General features: G+C 44.3%; 1 protein-coding gene across 1 annotated transcript in view; it reads left to right on the top strand.

Annotated features, from left to right (window-relative positions):
• The first annotated feature begins 211 nt into the window (after positions 1-211).
• A2M (alpha-2-macroglobulin) overlaps positions 212-25,736 on the top strand; it is a 32,723-nt gene continuing 7,198 nt past the window's right edge. Inside the window, exons 1-27 of the mRNA XM_071761957.1 lie at positions 212-500; positions 2,126-2,309; positions 3,333-3,492; positions 4,950-5,002; positions 5,527-5,547; positions 5,908-6,076; positions 7,370-7,454; positions 8,237-8,357; positions 9,575-9,689; positions 9,934-10,043; positions 10,508-10,666; positions 12,064-12,291; positions 12,656-12,719; positions 13,203-13,345; positions 14,216-14,365; positions 14,985-15,155; positions 15,922-16,063; positions 17,675-17,783; positions 18,106-18,334; positions 18,866-18,992; positions 19,640-19,761; positions 21,095-21,146; positions 21,688-21,771; positions 22,156-22,332; positions 22,834-22,918; positions 24,019-24,175; positions 24,537-24,611. Of these exons, the coding sequence (XP_071618058.1) occupies positions 409-500; positions 2,126-2,309; positions 3,333-3,492; positions 4,950-5,002; positions 5,527-5,547; positions 5,908-6,076; positions 7,370-7,454; positions 8,237-8,357; positions 9,575-9,689; positions 9,934-10,043; positions 10,508-10,666; positions 12,064-12,291; positions 12,656-12,719; positions 13,203-13,345; positions 14,216-14,365; positions 14,985-15,155; positions 15,922-16,063; positions 17,675-17,783; positions 18,106-18,334; positions 18,866-18,992; positions 19,640-19,761; positions 21,095-21,146; positions 21,688-21,771; positions 22,156-22,332; positions 22,834-22,918; positions 24,019-24,175; positions 24,537-24,611 (3,384 nt within the window). The 5' untranslated portion in view covers positions 212-408. The remainder of the gene's footprint in view (positions 501-2,125; positions 2,310-3,332; positions 3,493-4,949; positions 5,003-5,526; positions 5,548-5,907; positions 6,077-7,369; positions 7,455-8,236; positions 8,358-9,574; positions 9,690-9,933; positions 10,044-10,507; positions 10,667-12,063; positions 12,292-12,655; positions 12,720-13,202; positions 13,346-14,215; positions 14,366-14,984; positions 15,156-15,921; positions 16,064-17,674; positions 17,784-18,105; positions 18,335-18,865; positions 18,993-19,639; positions 19,762-21,094; positions 21,147-21,687; positions 21,772-22,155; positions 22,333-22,833; positions 22,919-24,018; positions 24,176-24,536; positions 24,612-25,736) is intronic.

Genomic DNA, 25,736 nt, shown 5'->3' with positions numbered 1-25,736 from the left:
CCTGCTCCTGGTTTGATGGTCCTGCATCCTCTGTGACCAGCACTGTGGCCAGATCCATACCAGAGTTCAGCCAGAAGCGAGGGCCTCCCCCTTCTTTCTTTAGTGGCCACCTTTCCTCCTCTGTTGCTGCTGCTCTGCCTAAAGAGAGACAGCTCCAGCCTGCTGGGCACACTTCCCTCCCTCTCCCCCCAGCTCCTGGCCTTCTGCCCGGACTTGGAGCTGCTGGTTCCAGCTCAGCTCCTCCTTACTGCCTGTCCCCATTTCCGGATGGGCCCCGGACTCCAGCCCTTATCTCCTCCAGGCTGTTTGCAGAGGAGGGTATAAAGGGGTTGGCCTGCAGAGCGGAGTGAGAGTACAAGCAGCACCAGCACCGGACCAGGCTTGACCCATCACGTCCTGCTCTGCGCCATGGGGAAGGGCAGGCTGCTCATCACGCCAAACATCGTCCTTCTGCTCTTCTTCTTCTTCATTCCTGGAGGCACCTCGCCCACCACAGAGCCGTAAGCTATGCAGGAGGGCCTCTGGGCAGGCAGGAGATCCGGGTTGTCTTCCTGCATCTGTTCTTTGTCTCTTCTGCCTCCTTCCTTTTACACAGGACAGACACCAGGGCTGGGTAAAGTTTCTTGTGCAAACAGCAACTCCAGTGCTTCGGGGGAACACAAAACAGTCTTTGAAACTGAGGTATCAGAAAAACTTCAGGGAAGGGAAAAAAAAGAGAGAGAGGGAAAGGCCTATCAGAATACCTTTTGCTACTTCAGAGAATCACAGCATATCAACGAAAGTTTCTGCACATCAGTTATTTACTTAAAAGGCAACTTTTAATAACCGTTGACACATTCAGTTTTTCTGAAGACAGAGACTTTTTCAAAAGGACAGTGAAGGGCTTCATTATCAGTTGACTACTCTATTTCAGCTGGAGGTGCCTGGAAGATGGGAGTGTTTTTTTCATAGATACTGAGAAAAAAGGAACAAATAATAGATCTGCCATGACCAGAAATTATTTTTAAATACATTTTTATCCTGACCAATATAATGACAATTCCCATCTCACCCAGGGTTATGCGGCACTGTAAGACTGTGAACATTGCTATCTGTGAGAGTGTATGGTGATGCATCCCTACTTCACCCTCTTTTGCCCTGTTTGTATGTGGAAAGAGTATGTGTGTTGTGTTCATGTGTGTACAGCTATGGCAGAAGCCCTGCAGGAGGAGCCCTGACACCCCAGAGGTTTTCTCCTTTAGCTTTTTGGCAATGTTTTTTCTTGCCCAGCAACGCAGGGCTGTGCTGCAGCACTATCATCACATGCAGGCTAAGCAGACAGGAGGTTGGAATTTGGGGGGGGCCAGAGCTTTCTCCCTGAAGACCAGATGATGGACATAAAGGTGTCAGAGCCTCCCCTACACTAAAGACAATATCCTGCCTTGTTGCTGAGATATCGAGGGCTTTTTTCCCAGATGCTTGCTGCTCTGAGGATTCCTATCAGAGGCAAAAAGGATCACTATTGCCATTAGGCAGATCAGGTTTGATTCCCAGATGCAGTGCTGGACCCCAGGAGGCAACTGGTAAGTTTGTCCACTGGGAGGGTGGATGCTTAGGGCTGAGTAGGGCACCCCTTCTTGGGCTTAGCCGGAGGGGCTTGAGTGCCTGAAAAACTGAAATTTACTCCAATGTTTTTTTCTTAAGATGTGGCACCACACTGTGGAAGTTTTGAGTCATGAGTAATGCTAGAGACAGTCATAGGCATTTATCCACTAGGTATTGGCACTTGTGTTGCTGCTGAATCCTACTAACAGTGTCTTGAAAAGGTCTCTGTTGACTTTTTCCCACTGGTTTACTTAGGGTCCCAGAAAGATGTGCTGCTGTTATGCCAGAACTTGGAAAAAACATGTTCCCTTCCAGATGCTTGCCTTGAGTGTTTCCCATGGTATTTTGCTTGTGAGACCAGCCTCTCTGCTTTCCCCTGCTGCTACAGACATGCTGAAAATCTTGCTACACTCCTAGAAAATGCACCTCTCTCCCTGCACAGTGGAGGCTGTAGTCATCAGATCAGTTTATTCTGCTCTTTCTGTGTAGCTCTTGCTACCTGTTCCTGCTCCTCTAACCTGTCCTTTTCCCCTGTTCCCAGGCAATATATGGTGCTACTGCCCTTTCTGATACACACTGAGTCTCCTGGGAAAGTCTGTGTTCAGCTGACCCACCTGAATGAGTCCGTGACACTGAGTGCCACACTTGAGTACCAAGGGGAAAACAGGAGCTTGATCGATGATGTGGTGTCAGAGAAGGATGCATTCATCTGCATCCCTTTCTATGTGAGTATCTCATCCTTGTGGCAGAGATAATCTATAAGGGCACTGAGTAGTAATGAACAGAGTAAGACTGTGTAGGTACTCACATCCCTCTTGGCCAAAAGTATGTTCATGTCTGTCCTCAGTGTCCTCTCACTGCTGAGATCTCCTTAGCATGCTACCTGAATGGGAAATGTGGAATCCTGGAAAGCCAGCCTGTCTCTAGGACAGGAGCAGGATAGACAAGGAGAAAGAAGTGGTTTTAGTAAGGATGCTCCTGATGATGGATGTTTGGTGAACAGCTTCTTCAGCTGAGTCTCACTTCAGCCTTCAACAGGCACAGATTATTACATGAATGCCTTCAACTTGGGGTAGGACTTATGAACATTAGGTCCTTTTTGTCTCATGGATGTAGTACACGGACCTGATGTGAGAACAGCCTGTGTTTGAAAGAGAGTGATGATAGATAAACCATATCTTAGTGAAGCTGGTAGCCCCAGGGTCTATAATAAATCACTGGCAACCAGGAAAGTTGGTCATGTAATTCAGAATACAGATTGTGCCTTTGGCCTGAGGGCTGAAGAACTGGCCTTCAGGTCACTGCAGAGGTTGGCATCTGTGTCAGGGTTTGTCAGATAAAGACTGAAGATTCAATTTTGTCACATGTATAGAGATCTGTCTTGTGTGGTTTGGAAAAGGAAATGCTCTATGAGGACTAAGAATGTTATCTGAAAAAGAAGGGAGATTATTCCATTGCCCCTGTGAATGTCAAGAGGAAAAGGGCAGAAATACTTCGGTGAGGGCAGTAAGAATTCCTTATAATTGGATGGGAGAGCTGGAAGTTTCTTTCCTGCACAATATTTGCACAGCAGCAGAAATCAGTAGGAATACAGGACATGCAAAAGTCTGTCTCTTGTTCCCTCACTTCTGTGTTGGTCCATTAGGATTGTATTAGACCTCTTATTTCATGAGGACTCATTTAGTTCAGGAATCCTTTAGGTGTTCAGTTTAGGTGATCCATAACACAGCTGCCTTCTTACCCTCCAGATCCCCAAATCGGATAGACAGTCACCAGTCACCTTCATCACTGTGACAGTGAAGGGGGCAACACTGCAGTTCAGGAGCCGCAAGTCAGTGCTGGTCAAGAATTCTGAGAGCTTGGTCTTCATCCAGACAGACAAACCCATCTACAAGCCTGGACAGACAGGTACTGGGGAAGGGGTAGAGATTTGCATTTGAAGCAAACACTTGTACTAAAACTGTTGGACTTTGCTATGGGGGATCAGAGAAGCAATCTCATGGCTGAGCCACATGTTTTTAGAGCTCCACGTAGAAACAACTTGGGGAACCTTAATATACATCCACATACTTAGGGCAACTGCACACACTCCCTCTGTCACTGGGGTCTCTGTTGTTGTGATCCATGCAGTCAGCCTGCATTGAAATCAGAGAAAGACTGCAGATTTGTCCCACAGAAAACAAGGCCGAAATTCAGACTAGGTTATGAAATAGCTTTCAAAGTGTCAGCTGATTCTGCTCAATACAGACAACTATATAATCCATTTATTTTTTCTGGGCAGTTGATCTCCAAAACTTGGCCTGGACAGGAACTAGTGTCCTAAAAGAGTCACTGAATTCCCTACCCAACCAGAGCCAACACAGACTTGCAGCCAAATTCTGAAATAAGTTGCTTGCATTCATCCATCCTAAGAAGTCAGTCTAGTTGTAAGAAAATTAGAAGACCCCTGTGAATCCCAGTGTAAAAAAGTATTGTTGCAAAGTAGATAAAGGCAACTTAAATTTAACTTTGATCCTGATTAATGAGATTCCCATGCCCAGGATTAGTAAAATGTTCACACTGCTATGGATTTGCTTTTTCCATCCTCTTCTTCGTGTAATTTCTTACATGAAAAACTTTCTAATATAACCTAGCTTTCTAGTGAATGGAATTTACGTAGAAGAGAACAGATCTGTTCTCTGTTGTACCGTTCACTTGCAGCCCAGAAGTGGCTGCAGATCCTTGGCTGCATCAAGAGTAGAGTGTCCAGCAGCTCAAGGGAAGTGATTCTCCCCATCTACTCTGTACTGCATCCACTTCTGGAGCCCCTGTTACAGGAGGGACATGGATGTGCTGGAGTGCGTCCAGAGAAGAGCCACAAAGATGATCAGAGGGCTGGAGCAGCTCTCCTATGAAGACAGACTGGTAGAGTTGGGGTTATTCAGTCTGGAGAGGAGAAGGCTCCAAGGAGACCTTATTGTAGCCTTCCAGTATCTGAAGGGGGCTACAAGAAACCTGGTGAGGGACTTTTTAGGATGTCAGATAGTGGTAGGACTAGGGGGAATGGATTCAAACTAGAATAGATTTAGATTGGAAGTTAGGAAGAAGTTCTTCCCCATGGGGGTGGTGAGACACTGGAACAGGTTGCCCAGAGAGGTGGTGGAAGCCCCATCCCTGGAAGTTTTTAAGGCCAGGCTGGACAGGGCTCTGAGCAACCTAATCTAGTGTGAGGTGTCCTTGCCCATGGCAGGGGGGTTGGAACTAGACGATCTTAAAGGTCCCTTCCAACCCTTAAAATTCTATGATTGTATGATTTAATTTTGCAATTGATATATTCTGGTTGGTGGCTGCACTGTGGAATCTTACTGTCTGCCTTTCTCCATCAGTCCTCTTCAGAATTGTTTCTCTGGATAAAGATTTCCATCCTTTGAACGAGGTGGTAAGTATGATACTTCCTTTTCACTACTTACTTGTCTTAAGATGTCTTAAGACATCTATATGGGGAAAAACAGCAAAGTGTCTTTTGGGAAGAGCTCTCAATACACTGAGATAATTGCACAATTTCTGGGCTACGTCAGATCTTGTTAACAGGGTTTGCTTTTCTGATATCTGCCTAAGGTGCCATCTGCATTCTTGGAAAGGTTTGGCAAAATGTGAATGAATGGTGCTGGTGCAAACACCTCAGAAGTGAACAACTCTATATTGTCACAGTGTATACCTGCTCTTATTAATATTGCAGATCATACAGAGTTAGTAATTTCAGATGACTTTTCTGTCTGAGACAAAGGATAGTCCCTTCCTCTTGATGCACCTCAAAAGGATCTGTTGCTCCATACCACAGACTTTCTGGGTGATCAGCTTGTTCCCTGAAATGTGCTCATAGCTCTGGTCATTTGACCACGTTGCTTGTGTTCTGTTGAGATTTGCATCCTAAACATGTTGTTTCCTTTCTTCTTTTTCTAGTTTCCACTGGTGTATATTGAGGTATGTACAAACATTCAATTCGTGGTTACATCTATTACATCTCAATGTAGGCAGCATAACTAGTGGTTGCCTCAAGATTATTCTTGTCTATTTTATTAATCAAGTAGACACATAACATTAGTTTGAATATACAGAGCTTTAACCCATATGGTGACAACAATGTACTTTGGGCCCTGCTTACAGCTCCTTCTCTTGTCCAACCCTGTGCTCCCCAAAAAACTCTGCATGTGCCCCTTGCTTCATCTCTGCAGCCTCCTGAAACACTGGGACTGGTCCTCCCCTCACTTCTGCTAGTGCTTTTACTTCTCTTTGCAGACTCCCACTGTACTTGCAATCTCCTTGTTGTCTCATTATCTGTAGGACCCAAAGAAAAACCGTCTGTACCAATGGACAAAGGCAGAATTAAAGGGGGGCTTAATCCAGCTGTTCTTCAACCTCACCTCTGAACCTATGCAAGGGACATACACAGTGGTGGCACAGAAGGAGTCAGGGAAGACAATTCAGCATCGTTTCTCTGTGGAGGAGTATGGTAACTGTTACTGCAGTGTCAAGTTCCTAATGGCTCGCCCCATGTTGCACGAAAACTTAATTAACAGGGTGGTAGATCTGACCAGGATGTCCAGCATGGCTAGAAAAATGTTTCTGTGTCCTCTCCCTCCCAAACATCATCCCTTTCTGAAGAGTGAAAACTGAAGGAGTTGAGCAACCTGTCTCCACTCCTCCCTAATCCCCAGGCCATTCAGCACAGCTCTTCTAGCTGCCCACCTTATCAAGGCTCCCATCAGGAGGAACAAGCCCACTTCAATCAGTCTGTCCACAAGACAGGTGATTTAAGGCCACAGTCTCATCTCCAGTTGGCTGTATGTGTGCCTGGGTCTCCCCTGCTTGATGACAAAAGTCCTCACCTACTGGTGTGGGCTGTGGCTGTCTGTAAATTCAGATCTTGCCTGTCCTCCCTCACAAGCTAAGCCTGAAGCTCACATTGTGCCCTAGTGCCTTAACCCCCCTCTGGTACCTCTATGCCTGTTCCTTCTGCTTGGATAGAAAATTATATAGTGTTGCACACCTGCACATGGTCACCACCAGCATGTGGTGAAATGAATGTGAGAGGTAAATGAAATGTGAGAGGTAAAAACAGGGGAAAGATCTGTGCGGTACAGAAGATGTGTGTAAAGGCAAGCATAGCCTCCCACCCCAGTAAGCCAGCTGCAGCCCTTATTACATGGTCTGATTTGATCTGGCTTATGCACCAGAGATGAGTCCTTGAAGATGAGTCTGGATGTCTTTTGACATCTTTCAGTTGTATGACTGCCCTGTGCCCTGAATGTCTCCTGGTTCTCTCAAGACAGCCACCATCCACTTCCCCTCCTGCATCCTGGTTTTTGTGTGATGTCACCCTGCATGAAATCACCAGGGAAGTTTTGGGGGTCTTCCTATTTTGCAAATTGGAAAGACATGCATGCTTTGGAAACGCAGAGACCATGCTGCAGTCCCAGGGAGACCTCTATTGACTTAGCTCTCCATTTTGCTGTATCCTGTTGCTGTGGGACTGGTCCATGTGTTACATCAGGAGCTTCTGTGTCTTAATAGTTGATGTAATACTCCTGTCTTCTGACCTGGCACGTTGGCTGTCTCAATGCCTGTGGCTTTCACTGACTTCAATGAGATGTGCAGGTGATAGAAGCCTCTAAAACACGAATATTTAGATGCAAAATTCTTTCAGGACATTTGTTAGAATATCCTTTGAGCAGCCTTCATACCTCATACTTCATACCTTGTTATTTTCCATCATGTTAACTGTTTTCCTTTGGTTCTGCTGCAGTGCTGCCAAAATTCGAAGTAACAGTGAAAATGCCCAAGGTGATCACCATTCTTGATGAGACACTGAAGGTGACAGTTTGTGGTCTGTGAGTGTCATTCTTTCAAGTCCTTCTTGGTTTAAGGTTTTATTTTGGATGTTGTGAAAATACAACTGGGAGACTGACATATGGCACTTTATTATACTTCTTAATAGTTTTGAGGTCCCAGAACCAAAGAGACTACATCTATCATAATAAAAATAAAAATAAAAAAAAAAAAAAATAAAAAAAAAAAAAAAAAGAAAAGGCAACAATTATTCTTTGGAAGACTTTGTATGCAACATGTGGAAGGAAAGAGGTCTTCAGTTTGATTTACTTAGGAATGATGCTTTATCTATGGCTTCTGCTTCTCAGTCCTGAGAGAAAACTCAGTGATGAAGCTGCTCTGTATCCCTTGCTCCACCTCATTTGATTCTGCATGACAAGCATCCTGCAGGGAGAGCCATAACTTGGGCTGAAGAGCAAGCCAGAGGAAGTGCATAGGCAAACTAGCTCATCAGAACTGGGTGATGGGGTAGATATCTGCAGCATGCTCTCCAAGGTGAGGGATACTCTCAGCTAAATCAGTATTTGGGTAAATTATTTCCACAGACGTGTCTGTTATTCCCAGGAATGCAATCAGGACTATACAGTGTTCTGCCCCCATTGCCAAGCTTGATCCTAACGTGTTATCAAACTTCTGTTTCTTAATTCCTGTGATGACCCTGCTGTATTCTGGAGGCAGCTCTAGGGGAGAGCCCTATCTGTCCCAGGGGTGAGCTAGTTATTTTTCTACATCCCTCTTACTTTCCTAATGGCTCTGTTTTTCTTTCAATCCTCCCTGCTGGTAGATACACATTTGGGAAGCCTGTTCCTGGCCTCATCAGCTTCCGTGTCTGCCGGAAATTTGAGCGCACAGCCACCTGCTATGGGGACGAGGCTAAGGCAGTGTGTGATGAGTTCTCTGGACAGGTGAGGCATGGTTACCCTTGTGGACAGAGTGCCAGGAGAAAGTATGGTTTATAAAGCATGCCTTGCAGGCACAGGCCCTCTCTGACAGTATGGAGAGAGGAGAGACTTCAAGCCAAAGGAGAGAGGATTGGGTGCAAGATGAAATGTGAGAGGTAAAAACAGGGGAAAGATCTGTGCGGTACAGAAGATGTGTGTAAAGGCAAGAAGCTGATGGAGAAGGAAGAGATGAAAGAAACAACAGAAAAAAGGTCAGATGAGGTGTAGAGTGTAAGAGAGAAATAAAATAGAAAAGGCACGAGTAAGGCAAGCAGAGTTGGGTTTGGCTTATATTAGAGACAATTTGTGGGATCAGAAGTTGGTGTTAGAGACAGGAAAGGAACAGAAAATGGGAGAAGAGATGCAGAAATAAGTATGGACTTGTAGCAGCGTTTAAGACCCTCCACTTTTTTCACTCTTAAGACCGAGAAGTTTACAAGAGCAAAATTAAATAGTGTTTGGAGCATGGACAGGTACAACGGTGATAGTTTGATTGAGAGAAGCTGGGATAATAGCAGTTGTGGAAATATGGCAGAACAGGAAAGCAAGCAGAAGACATGTTCATCGCCCTTGAGGTCTGCTACAGTATGATTCCCACAGGTGCTTCCGCCCCTGCTGTTGTTACCCATGCTAAAAGAAAATAAGAGTGCTGTGGTGTTAACCTCTGCTCCAGGCATCTCTTCCCTTTTCTGTGGAGACCTGCCTTGTACATGAAGATGCCAAAGAGCGGTGTCAAGCTTTGGAAATACTTTTCCAGCTGTCATCTTCCTTTTATACAAACACAGCTTTTGGTTTATGAATCACTCATACAGCTTGTGCATTTTAAGTCAGTAGCTATATTCTAATGTGCATGATGCCTGGCAAATCATTCCTATGTGTTACACACTCGAATAATTCCTTGTGCTTCTGTATCCATTGTTTGGAATTTCAAACTTTTCACACACACATACACAAAAGTCTTCTAGGTTGCAAACTCTTTGCCCTGATGTTGTGGCATATTTTACAAAATGCTCCTTGCCAAGTTATTTATGTGCTTTCCCAGCTTTGATAAAAACAACAAGGGGAAGTGTTAGGTTGTGGATTTCTCTTCTAGTTCAGTGCAGCACACAGTGATGGATTCATTAAGTTGGATAAACATTATCTAGATGAGACTATAATAGTGTTGTGTTTTCCTCCAACAGTCAGACAACTATGGCTGCATTTCTGAAGTGGTAAAGACAAAGCTATTCCAGCTCAAGAGAAGTGGATATGAGAATAAGCTCCATGTGGAAGCTAAGATTAAAGAGGAGGAGACAGGTATGAATCATATGGATCACAGAGCTGTGTAATAAGATGAGGAGAGACCAGCAGAGCGGTCTGCCAAGTTGGGGTGAGGGAGAAAAGGGATTAAAGCAGACTCCTGCTTTTCTGGAATCCTAGTTTTCCTACTGGACACCAGGAGCATTAATAAAATTGTTTGGTTGTTAAGCAAAGGAGAGTTGGAATAAAAGTAATTCTGTCCAGGCAAAGGCAGATTAATGTTTTATGCTTCTCCCTGCAGGAGTGGAGTTGACTGGAACCAGCTTCTCTGAGATCACAACCACCATCAGTAAAATAATCTTTGAGCATTCAGACTCCCACTACAAGCCCGGAATCCCATTCTTTGGGCAGGTAGGGAAACCATGAGTACTGGAATGCCATGAGTGCCAAATGATCATGCTACTGAATCTCCTGGACAGATACACACTCCCCCTCTGCAAAGCTGCTGGACCCCAATGCAGAACAACAATTGAGAGCATTCTGCTTACCCCTCTGTTCTTGTGCTTCCATTTCTCCACTCAAATAAAGTATGCCTCTTCAAGTCTCCTGTTTAATAGGAGTCCTAAAGGGATTGAGTACATGCCAATCTCCACGTCCACTTTTCTGATCTAGTGGTGGAGATAATAGAGGGCCAAAGAAATAATATTCAGAAAGTTTGAAGCTCTCTTTAAAAGAGATAGATAGTGGATGTGTAAGGTGCAGAGGACACTTCCTTGTCTGAAGGAGCCCAGCACCCTTAGCTTGGTGGTCTATCAGTCAGTCTGTTCAGGTGACTGCATTACTCTCCTGTACTGTTACTGTTTTTCCTCCTCTAGGTGAAACTAGTGGATGGATCTGGCGCTCCAATCGCCGATGAAATTGTGAAGATTTCTATACAAGGAGGCGAGGAAAACAACTACACAACAAATGAAGAGGGCAGGGCACAGTTTGCCCTGAACACTTCCATGTTGCAGTTTGATTCTGTTGGAATTAGGGTGAGTCTTGCAGGCAGGTGAGGTGACAAAGTGACCCACAGGGGTGGAAGAGGGGTACTGAAGTTTCTACTATGTGTGAAAAAGCACTTAGCTTCTTGTTCCTGGTTGTTTGTGCCAATTGTGACATCAGTGTGGTGGAAATAGCCATACAGCAAACCAGGTTGCCATGTCACAATTGCACTTAGCTTGTAGGTGTTTGATTTCTGCTTTGCAATAGCAATATAGGGTTAGAAAGACCATCAAGAGATCATAATAGTCCATTCTACTCCAAGTGATCATCATATCCAAGGGATCATCTATACAAATGTGTTTCAAGAGTGGGTCCAACTCCCATGGTGGAGTGCTGCTAGTGCTTCTTTTCAATTAGATTATTTTCTTAGTATACTTCTAAATATCCTTTGCGGTCACTTAAGGCAATCTGCAGCTCTCAGGGTTTAGTTTAGCATTTCTAGTTTCTAAGTGGTCCTCCTTTTAAAATTTTTTTCATTTGTTTTTCATCTCTTTTCCTGCCATAAAAAGAAAAAGAATATGAACATTCATAGAAATTGTTTCCCTGGTGTGGAATTTGCTTATCTGGGAAAAATAAGTGCTGCTGAACTTCCTTTTGTCAGTAAAAAATGCAGTATGTGTGTAATATGTACATTTTGTAACATCTCACCTTGGAATAAGGCATATTGTCTAGAATTATATTTGCTCTTCTCCCTACATTTCTCTTGTCACAAATTAAAACCATCAAAAATTATCCAGAAGTTGACACCAGGTGCTTGAAGTTTTCAGAAATTTGGAGAGTAAAGAAAAAGCAAGAATATCCAGATATAGTGAGGAAGATAAGGAAATAAGGGCATGTGAAGCAAATGAAATGCTGAAGTAGCACCCTTCTAAATGTGAAGTGTTCTCTCATTTTTAAGAAGACCTGGACTTTCTCAGTTTCTAAACTTCCATTCAATTTAGGTTTTGAATTGTCAGGTGGAGACTTTTTTCCTTTTCCATAGCATCACTAGCTTGATCTTGGCACTTGCAGTCTTTGAACTGAACATAATATATCCCTTCTACAGCACTGATAACGAGAAGAAAAATTAAAATAAGCTTATCTTCTCTTTAAATAAACAGGATATTATTGGCAGGGTAAGGTGTTAAGGTAAAGAGCCCTGAGGTGATACTGATAGTAAACAAACAACTGATAAGATTCAGGTTGTTTTGAGATGAATTCCAGCCTTTCTGGAAGTGAGATAATTCACAACGACTAAGGATACCACCACCCTGCCTTGCATATTCCAAACTCATGTCTTTTTTGTAGACTACATTGATGCTTAAATACAAAAAATACGCCATGAATTTTGGCTCCAGTTCAGCCACCTGTGTTTGAGGATCTCTGTGTGCATTTTCTCATTCTCCAGGCAACTCATAAAGTGCACCCCTACTGCTATGACCATTCCTGGGTTGCTCCATATTATGAAGAAGGCTACCTTCCCCTGAAGCGCTTTTACTCTCCTAGTAACAGCTTCCTCAAAATTGAGCCCAAGTCTGAGACACTGAGCTGTGGCTCCCCCACAGAGGTCCGGGTGCACTATATCCTTTCTCCAGAGGCCACAGGAGAGCAGAATAAAATCATCTTTTACTACCTGGTAAGCTTGCACCTGTTTACAGTGAGGTTGCCACTGGTAATTGTAGGGGGGATGGAGATGGAAGTTGCGGTTTGTGGCAGCATGCTTTAAACACTTTCCCGTTATCCTTTGTACATTCTTTTCCCACAAAAAACTAAATAAATAAATAAATAAATAAATAAATAAATAAATAAGGGTTGTGGGTTAGGAGCAGAGGCGTCAGGATGTCCCACTGCCCCCTGAGTGAGCACTGGGGTTCTGCTCCAAGAAGGCAGGGAACAGCTGAGCAGGGTGCGAGCAACAAACTCGCAGCTCAGTTGCTCTCCTCTGAGGTTCTCTCTCTTCAAGGTTTCCCAGTTACAGCAAGGCTTTTTCTTCCATTCAGGTGATGGCCAAGGGAATCATTAAGCAAGCAGGCACCCACATTCTGGATTTGGACCATGAAAGTGGTGAGTTCCTCCTCTCCCCTGATAAAGTGTTGCTGTCCTGGGAGGCTAGGCAACTGTGACAGACACACAGGCTGTCTCCATGTAAGTCCAGAGATCCACATCTCCATGTCCCTTGAGGTATGGGAAGAGTTTGAGCTTTGTTTTCTCTGCCTTTAGGCTTTGCAGTTTTGCTCTTATCCCATGTGTCAGCTGTCTTTCTTCTGAGACTGCATTTCTGGGGCTCCAGTGCTACTAGGAAACACAGACTGACAGTCTGTTTTTAGAAGTTGAACCAAAATTCAGTATAGCTACATACTGGAAAACAGGAGTTGAAACACACTTTTTCAGTCAGACAGTGAGACACAGTCATCTCTGTCAGCACCAGTTCATCCCACTTAAAAGCCTGGAGTCTCATCATGGCTGGGATGAAGTTCAGCACGAAGTCAGATCTAACAGTTTGACTGCTCCTGTACATTATTTTTTTGCTCTTGTTTTATTTGCTAGCCAATGGGGTCTTCTTGCTACAGCTGTTTGTACAAGCTGACATTGCTCCAGTGGCCCAAATACTTGTGTACACCACTGCCCCCAGCATGGAGGTGATTGCTGATTCAATCAAGTTCAATGTGGAGAAGTGTTTCAGCAATAAGGTAAGCGTCCACTTCTTGAGGGAGAAGCCCTCCTGACGACAGCATAGCCAACCTCATTTATTTAGATTTATCCTGGCTCAGGACTTTTCGTTAGATTTACTAAAACTGGAGGAGCCATCTACCAGTTGCTGTAGGTAGCTTCACTGCTTACAGGTTTTGCTAGCTTGAAGGAGATCAGCTGTTGGATAGAAGGTGCTAGCAGGGACTATAGAAACTAGTCACAAGCACTGATTTATGCAGGCCAGACATCTCAGTACAAAATCATGTGAGATGATGATAACAAGTCCTGATAGCAAGAACTTCGGGGGCAGATATTAGGAGGGAGATGTTAGAGTTCTGAGTCAGGTTTGGGAGAAGGCACACAACTCTGTCAGGCCTCAACCAACAGGGCAGTTCTTCAGAATTCTTACCAGCCAGTAGATACTGTAAAACTGCTCCAGGGCATCTCTAATTCTCATGTTACCAAAGAATCTGCTAAGCAAGGTCTTTGCAAGTCTGTTTTCTCTCCACATACAATATCTAGGTGTGGTACAGATACTGGACCGAGTTCAAGACCATTCCTGGCTGCCTGAACAGATCTAGTTGCCATGTGGGATTATCTCAGCACATTCACTGTGGCTATAAAACTGAAAACTGCCCTAAAAGTTTTCTGAACAAATATGAAGTTGACAAGAACTGTTAGTGCTGATTCCTCTGGCACTGCAAGGAGGAAAACCCAGCTCTGCAGTAGCATGGGGGTGGTGGTGGTGGTGGTGTGGGGGGTGTATGTGTATATGTTGGCTTTGTAAGGTTGGAACTGAAGCACTCAACTGGACAGAAAAGACCTGCAAGGGTCGGGCATCTGTGACACAGCTTTTCCTGTGGCTATAGGTGGACTTGAGCTTCTCTCCTTCTGAAGGCCTGCCTTCTTGGGATGCTCGCTTGATGCTCAGAGCCTCCCCAAATTCCCTCTGTGCTGTCCGTGCTGTGGACAAGAGCATTCTCCTCATGAAGCCAGAAGCTGAACTGTCACCCAGCTCTGTAAGTGCTTTGTGAAGCAGCTCGGAGCCTGGTCTGAGCAAGTGCAGCCCAGGGTGGGGGTGGAAACAGTGAACAGTTTCCTTGACACAGACAAAGCTGCCCTGTGCTTTTTCTCATCTTTCTCCAGTGAGCAAAAAAGAGGAGAACTGGGCAGCAGCTGTTTTTGTGTGACTGTAGGGATGGCAATTAGGAAGCTCTTTTAAGGGAACTGCTTCTCTTGGCCAGAGCCAAACACTTGTGTATTTGGTGATAATTTTCTTCTTACTCTCTCCAATCATGGACAATTTTTCTTGGAGTAACATCTGGAAGTGTCAGAGAATTTATTCCCCTCATGTCAAACAGCATATTACGAAGTACTGCAGATGGGCTAGCCAGTGTAATTTTTTATATATTTGAGCCATAGTAATCGGGGTAACGTATTGTCTACAACACAAGAGGCAGCATGTCCAAATTTGAATCTCCTTTTTGACACCCAAATTCCTATTGCTGCCATCACCATGGCAATGTGTATGTATGTACAGCTGGTTTGACTGTTATGGTACTTACATCCAACTCCCTCAGCTGTGTTTTGTGACAGTGGACACCAAAAGAGGCAAATTGCCCTTCTCTTTCTGCCTAGGTCTATAGCTTACTGCCAGTGAAGGAACTGCATAACTATCACCATGGTCCAGACATACTCATGGAGGAGCCCCTGGAGAACTGTGTCCCCTTGAAGAGGATAGTTTTGAATGGGATCACCTATTCGCCAGTAGTGGAGACATATGAAGAAGATACTTATAGCATCCTAAAGGTATAACCGTCTTGCATGGTTAGGAATTGGTGTGGGAGAAGGACTGAGAATACTTCAGCCTGAAAATACTTAAGCATGATGCAACCTAATGAGGGAAGGGTTTGTGAATCTGAATGATCTGACACCAATTATTATCCAGAGACAAGTCTGGTGAGTCATGAGCTTCATCTGTCTTTCCAACTTTACTTCCAACTTGTTAGAAAAGGGATTAGCCTCTAACTTTTCTTACAGGAAATGCTTTGAAGTTGATCTGAAATGAAGTTCTAATGAGATGTAAATAATCCCGTGCCATTACAGTTGCTCCAAACTGAGCCACAGACATTTCCTTCCAGAGAGAAAACTTTCCTTGCATCATCCAGATCCTTAGGCTGGAACTGGACTGAAACCAGCGCCCAGACCCAAAGTTGGGAAGACCATGCCAAGGTCCAGTCCACAAACAGTAACAGCTCCTCCTTTTGAGGCAGTAAAATAACAGTGTCAGGTCTGGTGTATAAACTTTAACAGGAAGCATAGAATCATAGAATGGTTTGGGTTGGAAGGGACCTTTAAGATCATCCAGTTCCAACCCCCCTGCATGGGCAGGGACACCTCCCACTAGACCAGGTTGTTCAAGGCCCCATTCAACCTGGTCTTGAGCACTTCCAGGGAGACGGCATCCACCACTTTCTTTGGCAACTTTTTCCAATGTCTCACCACCCTCACAGGAATGATTTTTTTTTTTTTTCCCTGAAGCAGTAACAAAAAACTGTGTTGATTTCTCCCATAGGGAATGGGTTTAAAAGTTTTCACAAACACTGCAGTGAGAAAACCTCGGTATTGCAGCACTGAGATGTACATGTCTCCAGGAGTCGGCCTTCCAGCACCTTCAGCCATGGCTGGAGCACCTATGTATGCAATGAGGACAAGTGGTAAAGAAACTATCACTTCTGTTCTGAAAAGAGAGATGTCTGTGTTTGGGGGTGATACTTAAATAAGAGCTGAGGTTGAGGACCGAGCCCAGTACCAAAGTGCTGGATTCAGAGTTGTCAGCTGCATGAGTGTAGGGCTTATTTCTTTTGCTCAGTTGTGAAGGTCTACAGGCAAGCTTTGACAACTCCAAGAAAGTCAGCAGAACCATGTGCTTTTCAAAGACTCTGGCAGAGCAGAAAATATTATTCTGCTCATCCAGTTTTATGTATGGTCAAAACGACATGAAGTAGATGACAAATTTTTTAGTGACAAGTTGGTAGATTTTGGGGGCTTAGAATGGTAAGATGGACACACCCCAATTCTAAGGGCTATCTCAACTCAAATTATAGATGTTTGGGTGACAAAATAGCCCATATGATCCTCCAAAGTCTCATACTAAGGGAAATACCTTAGAAAATCCAAGTTATTCTATCTGGATGACTGACTCATAGTTTTCCCTTGGCACAAGAACTTTTTTACACATACAGTTTTAAAACAATTTCAACTTCAGACTGAAGTTGCTGAAATACAGAATAGATGCTTTTTATTTATTTTAAACTGCAATAGGCAGCAGTAAGAAGACTCAAATATAACGAGAAACAAATACAAGCAAGCTGCCTGTCACTCTTGCTAGGAGCTATGTGATACATCTCTGATTCACAGCATCCTTAACTTGTAGCCTGAGACCTTTTCAGACTCTGGAGGTGACTGTTGCATAGATAGTATGGATACTTGCCTGCTACACAGTTTCTTTCTGAATGCAAAAATTAATTAAGGCAAACTAGATGACTGAAACTAAAATTTAGTTAAGAACTTCTTTTCTTTATCTGTTTGGGTGGATTTGTCCTTCCATTTGTAGAAGCCAAACAAACCAAGTCCTACCCACCCTCTCTTTGATTCCCAGTTGCTCAAAACCAAACTAAAACAAAGTCTCATTTTGTACCAAACTTCACTCCAACTTAGAATATTTTTTTGGGAATAACTTCTTAGTGGGAAAACCTTGTTTTAGTAAAAAAGTTTATTTTTACCCCTCCCCCCCCCCCCCAGATTCCAACTGTATGCTTTTAAATTGATCACCTTTAATATAGTTCCTGAGTAGCCCATAGATTTGGCAGGGAGGTGGCTTTCTGTGTCACAATGACTCTACGAAAACTACTGCAAGGTAAGGATGTTCCATGCCTAGGTAGCCTGATAGGATGGAGAAGGATGTCACATCATACCTGTACCTGAAAGGGAAAAAGCTTTTTGCACAGAACATCATGTGCAGCTCTCTGTTTTAACATCCTTGTTTTAGCCTTTTGAAGTGCTGCCCCAAAAACTTTGAGGTTCACTGAAGACCAGAAGGAAATAATGCAATCCTAGCTCTAGTTCCTAAGTCCTGGCCCTGGAATTTCACTGCTGCTGGTACCATTGCTTATGGCAGCCACAGCAAACACGTGCTGCCAGCAGAGCTTCTGATTGCCACATAAATTATTGCTTTCACATATTGAAGTGTGATGATGATGATGATGAAGATCTTGCTTGTTTGGAATTATCAGTAGTTGATTTATTTTCCATCTCTTCACATTCAGGCCCTCAGGGACCTAGAGTTTATGCCACATTAAGCACTCCTGAAGAGCTGACGGAGACAGTCCGAAAGTATTTCCCAGAAACTTGGATTTGGAGTTTAGTATCTGTAAGGTAAGCACCTTGGGCTAGTTCCTTCCTTTATAATAATTTGCTTTATAAGGTGAAAAAATGAATCCCACAAGTCTGCATAGTCTTTTCAATGCTCAAAATGCAGAGATCACTTGGCAATCCTCTGACATGGAATTATCTTCAGTCATAATTAGGAGTGGTTGGGATTGTGGAAGAAGAGATGGGGTGACACTACATTAACAGACATAATTTGCCCCATCATTCACACTGCTAGTACTGTTCAGTAGACTGAAAGGGGTACAGATAGCTACCAAAAATGTCATAAATAATAATCCCTCTATCCTTGCTGTCTTTGCTTCACCAGCTCCGAGGGAAATGCTGATCTAGATGTGACCATCCCTGACACCATCACCGAGTGGAAAGCCAGTGCATTCTGCACTTCAGCAGACAGGGGCTTTGGCCTGTCCCCAACAGTGTCCCTCAGAGCCTTCCAGCCCTTCTTTGTAGAGCTCACCATGCCCTACTCTGTAGTGCGTGGTGAGTCCTTCACACTCAAAGCCACCGTTTTCAACTACCTGGCTGCCTGCATCAGGGTAAGGAAGGTTTAAATCCTCTCTGTGCTTGTGTACCTTCTTGTTGCTCGAAACAGATGTCACCGAGAGCGTGAGCTCAATTCTGAAGCCCGGGACCGGAGCTATTGGTAGTCCAAGTCAGTAGCAGGGACTAACTGTGACCAGTCTAGCACCATGCCTGCTCTAGAGTGAGCTACCTGGTTGTGCCCAGCCTCACCTTTTATTGGCCCCAGGTCTTGGGCATGCTCAGTGGGGCCAGCCCTAACTGGGCACAGGTGAGACTGGGCACCAGCCTGGCTTGTCACCCGGTGATTCCTGGCACCTGTATCCTACACCTTCTTGTGCACCTCTTGCCTTCATCTAGCCTTCTTATCTCATCTCTGATAAGGGCCCTTCACCCCTGAAATTCTTATGGTATCGCTCCTATGTACTCGGAATGCAGAACACACAGCTCCAACTCCTTTGCTACTGAAGAAATACCTATTGCTATGGCTTCTTAGGCCCCTGTCTCTCATGATCATCCTTCCCTGACTGCACCTCCCTCTGCAACAGGTCAGTGTGACTCTGGCTCAGTCTACTGACTTCCTGGCTACGCTGGTGGAAAAGGAGGAAGAATCTCACTGTCTCTGCGAGAATGGGAGGAAAACCGTGGCTTGGCTGGTGACTCCCAAATCTCTAGGTAAAGTTCTCAGGGTGCTGAGAACTGCAGGGAGGGTTTATCTGTGCTGTTCTGCCTGTTCATTACTGGGTGTTGGAGCAATGCAGTTCCCTGGGAAACACTGCAGCCGAGTGTCTGTCTCATCTGGGGTTGTTTGGGAGACAAAGGCTGGCAAACTCACAGTGTCCAAGGGTCTGTCCAGCACTACATACAATACTTAGCAAACCTCACAGCCCTTGAACAACATCTTCTAAAGCCAGAGATATTTCTGGTCAACAGGGATGCTCTGTCAGCTTTTTCTCTCCCAGACATTAGATGGTTGCCCCATGGGATCATCATACTTTATTTTTCCACTGTTGTGATGTGCTGTGGTAGCAGCTGTGGTGCACATACAGGGCAGCAGTGGGGTTGGTAAGTTCCACAGTTGTGGTGTCCTAGATTCTGGAAAAGATTCACCAAAATAGAATCACCTTTTAACAGCAGTGCAGCTCATCTTCTTTAGAATGGCTTCTGATGCAGATAGCTATGTTCCTGTGGGAAAAAGGCATGGTCCAGATATGATAGAAAATCCCTATCCAGAGGCCTGCAAGTTGAAAATCCTGGAAGTGGTAGTGACTCCTATTGCCTGGCACTGCCCAGCAGGGCTGACTGACACCTGTTTCCTCCAGGGCAGGTGGAGTTCTTGGTGAGCACTGAGGCCCTGCAGAATCAGCAGCCTTGTGGGAATGCCATCGTGGAGACCCCTGAGAGAGGGCGGAAAGACACAGTCATCAGACAGCTGCTGGTGGAGGTATGTGGGGTGTGGGAAAGGGAGGACTGATCTTTCTTACACGTTAGATTGTATGCTGTGATGTAATCGGACACCATGACAGATAATCTCGTTTAGACTCCCTTTCCCTTAAAAGGTTGGACCAGCTGATATTTTGAGGTCACTTCCAACCTGGCCTATTATTCTATGAGACCACTACACAATGGGGCAATATGATGATCTTTCATCATCTTGATACCTTGGCAGAGCAGCATAAAGAAAGACTACAGCTTAATAACACTGTGCAATAACACAGCATCTCCTAGTTCCCCTACCCACTACTGTGGCCTGACTCCTACCCCAACCCATCCTTCCCTTTATCTTCTACTTGTCCCTTCTCATTCAGGGCACCCTCTTTACTTCTCTGCTCCTTTTGAGACAGCTGTGGTAGGTTTGCCAGTTTGTGGTAGGCTTTGCTGCCTTTCTGCTAGTTGAATGGCCAAGTGAACAGCCTCTTAAGCTGAGTGTTCTGGTTTTCTACCATAGTCTGGCACTGTGATAAAGGGGGGGACTCATAAGCACCTATGGTGATTTGGTGCCTGTGGAGAAGTACCCTCAGAACTCAAGATATCGTAAAAGTCCATGCCAATGGGCTAAAATTTTACAGCTTTTCCATTTCCTGTGGGAAGAAGACTCATTGGGGCTACATGATACGGAAGGAAATATTATGTGGCAGTATTGCATATCTGTTACAGGAAAATGCTAGTCTGTTTTCTGTGTGTGGGAATCTGGCAGGTAGATTCTATGTTCGTAGGTTTTCTCTGATTCATAAAAAACCCTAATACTTTCCTACTGTGTTGTGTGGTATCAGTAGTGTTACCAGATGTTATAGTGCACAACATCTTCCCTTTCTATTATTAACAGACACTTTTCCCTCTAAAGCATCTGCAGCATTATGATAAACAGCACTACAGGCATCTCTTCAGGACAGCCCTCTAGAGCAAATATGAGCTTTTGCTAACAAAAGTAGTTGCTGAAATGCTGCTGTCCTGTTGCTACAAGGATGTTAATTGTCTCTTGCTGAGTACAGTAGTTGTAGGTCATCCGTCTGACAGTCTGACAGTGTCTCCCTTTCTTTTTTTTTTCTTCCACTTCCAACACCACACCAATGACTTAGGATCATGTTTTTTGTTCTTGCTTAAATTAGTATTTCAGAGCTCTGTATTGCAGGCATTGCTTGTGACTGCCTCTTGGTCTCCAGTTCACTCACTTTTCTTTTCATGTATCCCTCTCTCCTTGTTGAAGATTTCTCTCTCTCTGTACTTCTTATCTCACTAACTTCTCACCTCTCTTTTTTTCCTTCATCTCAACCAAGCCTGAAGGAATTGAGAAGGAAACAGCCCAGAACTCTGTGCTCTGTGTAAAAGGTAAAGTCCTCTCTCCCCACCCCTCCATTTGTTCCTGTGTGATTTGATGGGTGGAAGGTGGCTACAGGAGAAAGATATTCCAGATAGACAGATATTTTCAGTTAATCAAAACATGCCCCAGCAGTTGAGAGTCTGAGACCTAGTACAAAAGAAAGCCCTAGAGAATGGACCATCCTGCCTAAGTGCCAGGATATGAGCCAGGACAGATTTATCATGACTGTTTATATTCTCATTCTCTTGTGTGCCTGTGTTGGAGTTAAAGCTGCTGTCTCTTGTTTTCTAGCATGCCTAAGAAAAATCTGTACAGACATGACCTACAGTGTCTAACAGTGGCTTAGGGTGGTTTAATGCAGAAACTGCCTTATAGCCAAGAAAAAAATGAAGTGGCTGCAATCTAGGCATTTCTAATAGGAAGTGTTCCTGTTTCACAACCTCCTCTCCTCCTCCCCCCCCTTTCTTCCCCCCTCCCCTCCCGCCCCCCCTTTTATTAGGCATTTCTTGGGACTGCACTGAACTTCTCTGGGTCTTGTTTCTCTCTCAGGAGCACCTGTGAAAGAGAGTTTTTCCCTTTTGCTGCCCTCCAATGTGGTACAAGACTCAGGAAGAGCATATTTCTCAGTGCTGGGTGAGTGAGCAGTCTTAGAGAAGCACCATGTGCTGTTTCTGCACCTCTTTGTTGTCCATCACAGATTTTTCTCCTGATTCCCATCACACTTCACTCCTGTCTTTCATCCCTTCTATCTCAAGCACTTTCCCTTCCAGCTGTGCTTTTCCTTTTCCCCTTTCTCCATGCTGTTTTGTTCAATGTTCTCTGCCAATGCCCTAACCTTTATCTTTTCCCTTTTCCTTTTCTCTGATGTTCGGTGTTTCATTCAAAGATCTTTTTCGATCCATATTTTATTTCTCTCTTTTCTGTCATCTCCTGCTTCTCTTGTTCAGTAGCTCTCTCTGATTGTGACAACCAACCTTGAGTTTTGCTAATATCCCTCTTGTATCTGCTACTTCCCAGGTGACATCATGGGCACTGCCATGCAGAACCTGCACCAGCTCCTCCAGATGCCATTTGGATGTGGGGAGCAGAACATGGTCCTGTTTGCACCCAACATCTATGTTCTGGACTATCTGAATAAGACAGGGCAGCTGAGTGAGGAGGTCAAATCCAAGGCCATTGGATACTTAGTGAGTGGTGAGTTGTCATACTGCTTTTGCTTTTGCTTCTGCTTTGGCTTTTTTCCAGATCCTGCCTGGAGTGGTTCTGTCAAATGTTGGGAGGCTGTGGAAAGAGAGCTTCTCTCATGCACAGGTTCTATGCCTGAGAAGGCCCTTCACTGATTTTTCCTTTATTATTTTCTGTTGCTTAAGCATTAGGGGGCCCACTTGTTGCACCCACTTTTTTTCTCCTTAATTGGGGTGCAATGCAATGCAATGTAGAGTTAGCAGATGACTTGCTATGATGACTTGTCCATTGTAATTAATGCAATGTAATGCATGTAATTATGTGCCCTACCTTCCTTCTGAAGAAAGGCAGGTGTTGCTTCTCCTCATACACAGACATGGATTTGTGGATGTACCAGTCCTTATTGGCCAGGATATGACTGGTCTCTTTCCTTTGCCTGTGCTGAAACAGATTTCTTTCTGTTCCCTCATTGCCCTGGCATCTGAGTCTTGCTTTGACTCTCCATTGCAGGTTATCAGAGGCAGCTGAATTACAAGCACCCAGATGGCTCTTACAGTACCTTTGGACCACGTTATGGCCAACAGGGGAACACCTGGTGAGATTTCAGTGTCATCTATATCTTTCCTACCTGCTCACCTTTCTCGGCTACACAGCTGTAAGAAATGCTACAGGAAGGTAAATAGGAAATGCTGCTGTAGACCAACAGGCTTTCCAGAGCTGGTGTGGTCCCATGTATATGCTGGCTCATGCTTGATGAAATAGATTGCATCAGCCAGTTCTGTATCTGAAGCACATCTTCCCACCAGTAGTTCTGAGGACCATGAGAGACACAAAGGAAATGAGATAAAATAGGGAAGAAGGAAGCAGGGATTTCACATCTCGACTGAGGAAGGCTGAAGAGTTTGAGTGGGAGCTCTTCTAGACTAGTATCTGCTGAGAAGGCTGCTGGGTAAGGTGTCTCCATAAAAGTGGAAAGAATGAAAATCCAAAAACAGTTGTCTAAGTTTTTTTTTCAAGAGTGTTTGTTGGTAAGCAAAGACAGCCTGGAAAAGTATTTGTTCCCCTTGTGACTTACTGCAGAGCTTTGAGTTGCTGTAGCTTATCTTTCCTGTGCATTTTCAACTTTAGGTAAGGGTAAGAAAGAATGTTTTAATCACCTTTGGTTTGCCTTTAGCTTAGTTCTGAAACAATACTTGCCTCTTGACATTGTGTTGGTTTCTCCCCACATGCCTGCTTCTTCTTCACTATTGCTGGTAACACTTCTAGCAAAAAAAAGGGAAACCTGTGAGGCATGGATTTCTAGTGCAGAAGTCCTGCTGGCAGACCATGAGCTAGCAGGCATTTAATTATTCTTCCTTGTAATTTTGTTATGCAGATGTTGAACTAATTGGCATGCAATTCCCTACTTTTTCCAAAGAGATTTTTTTAGATACAGATAAACAATCATTGTCCTTCAAACTGTAGCCTCAACATAAAGGGATCTCAGGCTTTTAGGAGCCAAGAGTGGGACAAGGAATCAAGATGGAAAGCAGGCTTTTGACAGAAGGTACACTATACATGTGGTCTGACTAACTGGTCTACAGTTCTCTGGGCCTTTTTGGTTTTCTCCAGACAAGTGATGTTCTCATGGGCCCTGTCAACTGAGATGGACAACAGGCCTGCTCAGGCATTTTTGCTGTTCTTTCTCCCTTTCAGGCTCACAGCTTTTGTTCTCAAGTCCTTTGCCCAGGCCCGGCCTCACATCTTCATAGATGAGAAGCACATCCAGGATGCTTTGGTCTGGTTGTCCTACAAACAGAAGGAGAATGGCTGTTTCCACAGTTCCGGGACACTCCTGAACAATGCCATGAAGGTAACATATTTCCCTCTGGCTTTTTTCATGTGTGGCTAGAACTTGACCGTAAGTCACATGGGTCCAGTTTAACTTCTTGGACATACAGGCAGATGGGAAATTCCCGTGCCAATGGCAAGAAGAAGAGAGCCAGAGGCAATTCTTCATGATAGCCACTGTATGATGTCCCATGAATATGTTATGATGAATAAAGGCTTAACGATGTTTCTTAAGTGATACTGATATCTCCACATCAGCTGCAAGGGGGAAAAAGCAAGCTAAGGGTCTACAATGCAGAGTGAAGTATTCCCACTGGAGTGGAGAAAAGAATGAAGATAAGATACTAGGTGGACTCAGGATCTCTCTTTGTGTTTCCCTGCAGGGTGGAGTGGACAACGAGGTCTCTCTGACGGCATACATCACTATTGCATTGCTGGAGATTCCTCTGCCTGTAACTGTATGTGTCTGCACCCCACCCTCCCTGAGACACAGATGGTACTCACCTACCCTACTAGTGGCCCAGCAGATTGTTAGGGTCCCTTTCCTTTCAAGCCTAGACAGGAATAACACTTCTCTTCCATTTTCCTCACCTGTACAGCCCTGTCTCCAATATACACATTTCACTTCATCTTATTCTGAGTTCTTCTGTGGAGAATCACGCTTTTGCTCCTTTAAAAGAGTAGTTTCCATGACAAGAAAGTTAAATTCTATTTAAATCTCTGTAATGAGCTAAATGAGTTTTCTACAACACAAAAATCTCCTTTTGTTTGTTGGAATAGTATGCTCACGCCTGACCACTTGTCTGGGTCTCCTGTGCTGACACAACAGCACAGCTCTGCGAAACAGGCAGCACACTCAGGGATTCATTATCACTTTCTCTGCCTTTTCTAGACTGGAAATCCCCATCCTTAATGCTCGGGGAGAAAGGTATAACAATAGGTAATGCAGCATACCTACAGGAAATACCATGAATGGTACACTTTTTAAAAAGCCTGAATCCCATTTTAAAAAGATGTGGGTTTGATCCTTCTGATCCCTGAATCTGTGATGCCCTCACTGTGAGACAAGCTTCTGGGGCAGGTAAAATTCAGGTGTGAATTGCAGCAGGGCTGCTGAGTTAGGATGGCTGCCAGGCTGCTGTAATCCCTCTGCTCCAAAGGTTGCAAAGTAATCCCCTAGGAGGGATTACTTTGTGTTGAAAGTTTTTATTGTGTACTTAGAAACAGTAGGAAGAACTATATTAGTAAGGTGATATGGATGACATTAACTACACCAGAAGCATACTCTTCCTTGGGAATGTGTTGTGTATAGAAGGCAAGTTCTCAGACAGAACTGTATGGCATAACAAGGATGCTTCCCATATCCTTTTCTGAGCCCAGAAGTGCCTAGAAATGGGAGGGGATTTCTCAGGATGTTACTGGGATATAGATGCATTCAAGCACAGCCCTTAGGTGTCTAACACTATTGTCAAGCATACAGAGTATTCTTGTATGTACAATAAACCATATTTGACACCTCAGAAAGGACTTACTAGCACTGTCCTGAGTATGACTGAAATGATCCTGCCATGACTGAAATCCTC

Source organism: Heliangelus exortis, chromosome 1 (genome assembly GCF_036169615.1).
Source record: "Heliangelus exortis chromosome 1, bHelExo1.hap1, whole genome shotgun sequence".
Lineage (NCBI taxonomy): Eukaryota > Metazoa > Chordata > Aves > Apodiformes > Trochilidae > Heliangelus > Heliangelus exortis.
Note: the sequence above shows the minus strand (reverse complement) of the source record. Positions and strands in the feature narration are given on the sequence as shown.